Here is a 5,811-nt window from a genome sequence, read left to right as displayed (position 1 = left end):
GTTGGCGCAGGATAGAGCAGGGTTTAGGGCTGTTTTGCATAGGGTCGCTATGAGTTGGAAACGACTCGAGGGCACATAACAACAACAACAACAAATATTTTAATAAGAGTTCTCACTCAAATTCCATCCATCTTGCTTGCTCTTGTCCATGTTGCTTTGGTGCCCATTTGTGTTTCTTCTAAAAGGCATTTGCAATTAATAAACTACTGATGGTACAAAATTCTATCACCAGCATCATTTCTGTCACCAAATCATGATCCATCCATCCACCCATCTTCCCTATTCCCAACTTTTGCATTCTAGTCACCTATTATCATTAATGCATCCTGGTTGCAGTTTTGATCAGTTTCTGCCTGCAAAAGTTATTAGAAATCTTCTATTTCCTCCTCTTTGGCTCTGGTTGTTGGTGCATGTATTTGAATTATAATGGTATTACAGATCTTTCTTGTATGTGTATCTGCCTCAGAGCTCATTAGTAGTTTAGCACTGACAATCTGTTACATTTCTGTTCCTTTTCAGTAGATTTTAGTCTTAACTGATAAGCAAATTTTAATTAGATAAAAATTCTGGCCTAGTAACTTCAATGACTGTGCAACTGAAGAGAGTAAGGAAATCCGAACACAAACTGCACTGGGAAAATCTGCTCTCAGGGACCTCTCCAAAGTGCTAAAGGGCAATGATACAAGTTTAGAGACTAAGGTGTGCCTGATCCAGGTAATTATGGTCTTTATAACTACTTAAACAATAAATAAGGATGACAGAAGTATTGGTCTTTGAGTTGTGGTGCTGGAGAAGAGTCTGGAACATAACATGGACTGTCAAGAAAACAAACAGGTCTGTTTTAGAGAGGGTGAAACCAAGTTTCTCCCTGGAAGCTAGGATTTTGAAGCTGTCTCACATACTTTGGGCATGTGGCCAGGAGGGACCGATCCTTGTAGAAGGGCATCATGCTTGGAAGGATGGAGGGACAGCGCAGGAGAGGAAGACCCTGGATAAGATGGACTGACACAAAAACTAGGGCAATGGGGGCAGGTGTGCTGGGGTCAGTGAGACTGGGCTAGGACAGAGCAGGCTTCAGAGCTGCTAGACATATGGTCGCTATGAATCACAGGTGACTTGATGGCACATAACAACAACAACAACCCAATTATATATGCAAGAGGCTCAAGTGTGACAGCAAAGAAACTCAAAAAGTAAAATGAAATACACTATATAAGCTGTTAGCATGTACAGAGAATTTTATAGACTGAAATGTTCAGGAAATATTCCAAATAAGAAATTAAACAATTAAGAAAAAGCTTAATTTCTAATTATTCTTATGTTGGTACTATATTTGAGAACTTTTGTGGTTGAGTGACAGGAAGATGCACTGCAATCCCAAAGGCATGTGATTCAAATCCATCAGTTGCTCTGTGATAAAAGGATGGGCAATCTCCTCCACTGTGATTTACTAGCCTCTGAAAACCCATTGGAGGGTCAGCTTTAAGTTGGTTTCAACTTAATAGCACACAACAACAACAAAGTATATGGTGATATATAGCAATATCACCTCCACCTTTCAAACACGTTTAAAAACAAAAAATGCCAGAAAAACTACTCAGTTCTTCTATTACATGAAAATGTACTCCAGACTCTTAATAATGTATATTAAAATTATGAGTCATCCCTAGTTGGTTTATCTCATTCTTAGTTCTTTTAACCTCTCTAGCTAGTTAAGAATGTTAGTGATACTTTCTTTAAAAAATCTTGTATCCAATCCCGTTTTTACTCTCTTTACTTGGAACCAGGAGTGGCATCCACTTCCCAAACACCATGCCTTTGGAAACTCTATGAAATGCTGATAGTTCAGGCCTTTTGTTCATAGGGTTGCCATGAGTTGTGCTTGACTCGATGGTAAGCAAGAACAACAGTGGCCCCACCCTCAGGGGCACCACCTCTGGGTCAGCAGCACACATTACCCACATCTGGAAGGAGAGTCAGCTTAGCATGAGAATAACCCCCAAGACAGAATGACAGAGAGGAAATGGATCCTTGATAATGGTAATATTCTTGAACCAAAGCAATGGATCTTCTTTACTAGAGCCCTACCTCTAAACATTTTTTTAACTCAGTGGCTTTTAAACATCAAATAAAGGAACAACAGTTTTTATTTCATCTGTCCTAGGGAATGGGAGGCCCCTTTATTTGTGATCCCTAAACATTTTTTATGTTGTTGTTAGTGTCCTGGAGTTAGCCCCATCAACCACATCCAACCACATCACCACATACAACAGAAAGAGACACTGCCCATCCTGTGCCATCTTTACAAGTTGTGCTCATTTTCATAGTCCCAGATCAATCCATCTATAGAAAATCTTTACCCTTGCTTTTCTTTACTGTTCCAAATATGACATCCTTCTCTAAGAATTGGCTTCTGATGATAACACACCCCAATATCTGTCAGACAAAGTCCCACCATCCTTAATTCCCAGGGCCATTCTAATCGCATTTCTTTAATATATTTAGATGAGTTATAATTCTATACTTTGGGTATGTTGCAAGGAGTGACCAGTCCTTGGAGTGGGACATCATTCTTGGGAGGGTGGAGGGGCAGTGCAAGAGATGAAGACTCTCTGGATTGATTCAGTGACTAAGGTAATGAGGGCGAGTATGTCAGAGACAATAAGGTTAGCTCAGGACAGAGGAGAGTTCTGAGCTGTTGTACATACGGTCACTATGAGTTGCAAGCAACTCGACAGCCCATAACAACAACAGAATTATAGGAGTCAACATCTCTTACCACTAAAACTAAGGTTAGTTTGAGATTCTGTTTCCAAATATGTGTAAACAAATAATCCTAAAAAATACAGAAGAATTATGATTTTTTTAGACAATGATTGTGAAAATAATTTCTATGTGTAAAGCTTATACTTTTTAAAAACTATTAAACTATTAAAGCAAAACTATTAAGAAATGTACAGATTTGAAAATGTTACAATAACTGGATACCCTCTACTTTCTATAAATATACTTACATATTAACATTTATAAAATTTAAATTATTATGAATATAAAGTAAAATATTTATTTATAAATAAGTTTATAGCTATAGAATTTTTTAACAACAGTCAGTTGGGGCAGGAAGCCTCTTATTTAAAGCAGGTGGGACCTGGAAGGCATGTCTTCTTTATCAAACAGTTGGTGTAAAGCAGCACTAGCAGCAAGGTTTCACCAGAGATTTCCACTGACCTTAATATCCACATGTGGGTCGTTACTCCTGTGTGGCAGCTGTTAGTCTCAACTAGAATGCCTCAATGTCCTCCCAGAAGCATATCCTCCCTCATCTATTCAGACTTCAACTGGATCAGGTAACATAATATTTGGATCCCTGATTTGCTATTACAGGCACAACACTAAATTGTCTTTATTTGAGGAATTCACTGTTCTAATTAGTATAGCATTTGCCTGTCAGTTTGTTGTACTGAGATAACTTGCTGGTTGCTGGGATGCTGAAAGCTATGCAACCGGTGTGTCATACGTCACAAGGGTCACCCATGGTGGACAGGTGTTAGCCCTCCCAGATTAAGACTAGGGAGCTCTGCTGGCCCACGGGCAAGACGCTGCACTGCAATCCTGAAGGTACACAGGTTCGAGGCCACCAGCTACTTCAACAGGAAAAGGATGGGCAGTCTTCTCCCATGCAATTAACTGCTTCTGAAAATCTGCTGGAAGGTCAGCTACAGGTCAGTTCTGACTTGCTGGTACCCAGTAACAGGAAGCAGGAAGCTCATCTATTTCTTAAATAGCAGGCCTCTGAAATTCTATTAACTTCATCTCATTTCAGTCATGCCGCTAGGAGAGGCTATTCTGTGGAGAGAGAAATCATGCTTGGAAAGGTGGAGGGTAGCTAAGAGAGGAAGATCCTCAACTAGACAGACTGACACAGTGACTGGGCTCTAGTGTGTCAAGAAATGTGATGATGGCACAGGATAGGACAGGGTTCAAATCTGTTCACAGGGCAAATATGTGTGTGTGTGTGTGTGTATGTGTGTATGTGTGTGTGTGTGTACGCGCGTGCATGTGTGTGTGTGTAGATATTTATCTTTTGTAAGGTGAGAGTCATCCTATAAACGTCATTTTTGTTCCTTGAAGTAAAACTTCTTACCTGGATGTGTACTATGTTTATAATCCACCTTGTGTTGTGGATTCTTCCTAAAACAAAACAGAAAAGGAATAAAAAATAAGAATTCATTTTTTACCATTAAATTTAAGCTCAGACAATATTTCCAAGTTCTGAGAATTAGTAAGACTGAAAATTGTTAAGACTAATTAGCTTATAAATAAAACTCTCACTCTCTATTGACATAGAAAAGGAGCCAACTTATAGCTGACCCTTCAGGGGGCTGCTGAGGCTGTAAATGGCTTGAGGTGAAGAGACTGCCCATTTTTCTCCCTCAAAGCTAGTGGATTCTAAACTCTGGAGAAGTGCAGCCTCTGGGAGGCAGTGCAACTATGCCATTAGAGAGCCCAAAACCCCTCAACCGAAAAGCATTTAGTTCTCAGATTCTTTTTGAAATAAACAAACAAACAAAAATGTAAATTGTGTCAGTTCAAAGAACAGCAATCATTTGTTATGGAAAAATAGAAAGTCAATTTGCACTGAGAAATTTCTATAATAATTTCAAAGCAAAAAAATAAACTCCTGCTTGAAGTTCTATTTTTTATTATATACATTATTCTCAAAATTCCAATTATTTCATTGGGGAGCTCTGCTTGTGTAGTCAGTAACGACTTCTGCTGATGACCTAAATAAAGGTCCTGGCAGTCTGAATACACTGAAGGTTGTGGGAAGAAAGACAGGCAGTGTCTTCCTGCTATTATTTACATTTCAGAAACCTGACAGAGGTACACTAGGAATCAACTCCAGGTTGTTACGTACCATCATGTTCAAACCAATAGATTGCTGACCCTATGGCAGGCTTACCGAGATAGTTAATCACCTGGAGGGGAGAGAGCCCATCCTCCTTCCACAGAGCATATTTGAACTGCGTGGCTTTGGGATTGAAACACAGCTTCTTACCACAAGCCCACCAGAATTCCCTGGTAAACTTAATGACTGCAGGCAAAAAAGAAAACCAAGCAAAACCATGTTTCTGTAACAATCTAACTAAATATCAAATTAAAAAATTCCTTCATGTGTCTACTATGAAAAATGTAGCCAAGTGCTCTTTTGTAATTTTACATTTTATTTTTTTTTTAATATGAGGAATGTTAAGTTTATTTTAAAAAAATACATAAATACACGGAATAATACTTTTAAATAACCAGCCTTTAAAAGCATTGCTTCACAAATCCAGTTCAGCTTAATTTTAGGTGTATTTCTGTTCGTCCGTGGGTGGAATGTTTTACTCCCCTTTTGGCTGCAGGTTATATTTCTGTGGCTGGAAAAAATGTTCTTCAAGAGCACTGACTAGTTCATTCAGCTCCTCCTTCAGCTGCTCAGGATCGCTGTTTCCAGGCGGAGCACACAGTTCCGCGTAGTACTTGATTTTGGGTTCTGTTCCACTGGTCCGCATGGTGGCCACGCCTCCGTTAGCAAAGGTAAAAGTGATCATCTGGCTGCTTTTACTAGTTGGGAGAACAGCTTTTTTGTCAGGCTGGGTATCATCATAGCCAGTTGTAAGGTCCCTAATTCCAGAAATTTCAAACCTGCCACACGTTTTTGGGTAAGTGTCCTTCCCATCATAATTTCTAAGGTTTTCAAATAATTTTTTAATGGTGCCTTGATCATGGCAGATAAAATACGAAGCCTTGGTAATATGGTAGCCATAC

At 39.2% G+C, this 5,811-nt stretch overlaps 1 protein-coding gene across 1 annotated transcript in view; it reads right to left on the bottom strand.

The window, feature by feature from the left end:
- APLF (aprataxin and PNKP like factor) overlaps positions 1-5,811 on the bottom strand; it is a 128,463-nt gene that overhangs the window by 14,315 nt on the left and 108,337 nt on the right. The window contains 1 exon segment of the mRNA XM_006881042.1: positions 4,145-4,191. Within this exon segment, the coding sequence (XP_006881104.1) occupies positions 4,145-4,191 (47 nt within the window).

This window comes from Elephantulus edwardii, unplaced genomic scaffold, assembly GCF_000299155.1.
Source record: "Elephantulus edwardii isolate Elephantulus edwardi_28Jun2011 unplaced genomic scaffold, EleEdw1.0 scaffold00011, whole genome shotgun sequence".
Lineage (NCBI taxonomy): Eukaryota > Metazoa > Chordata > Mammalia > Macroscelidea > Macroscelididae > Elephantulus > Elephantulus edwardii.
The sequence above is the reverse complement of the archived record's forward strand: the minus strand, read 5'-3'. Positions and strand labels throughout refer to the sequence as shown.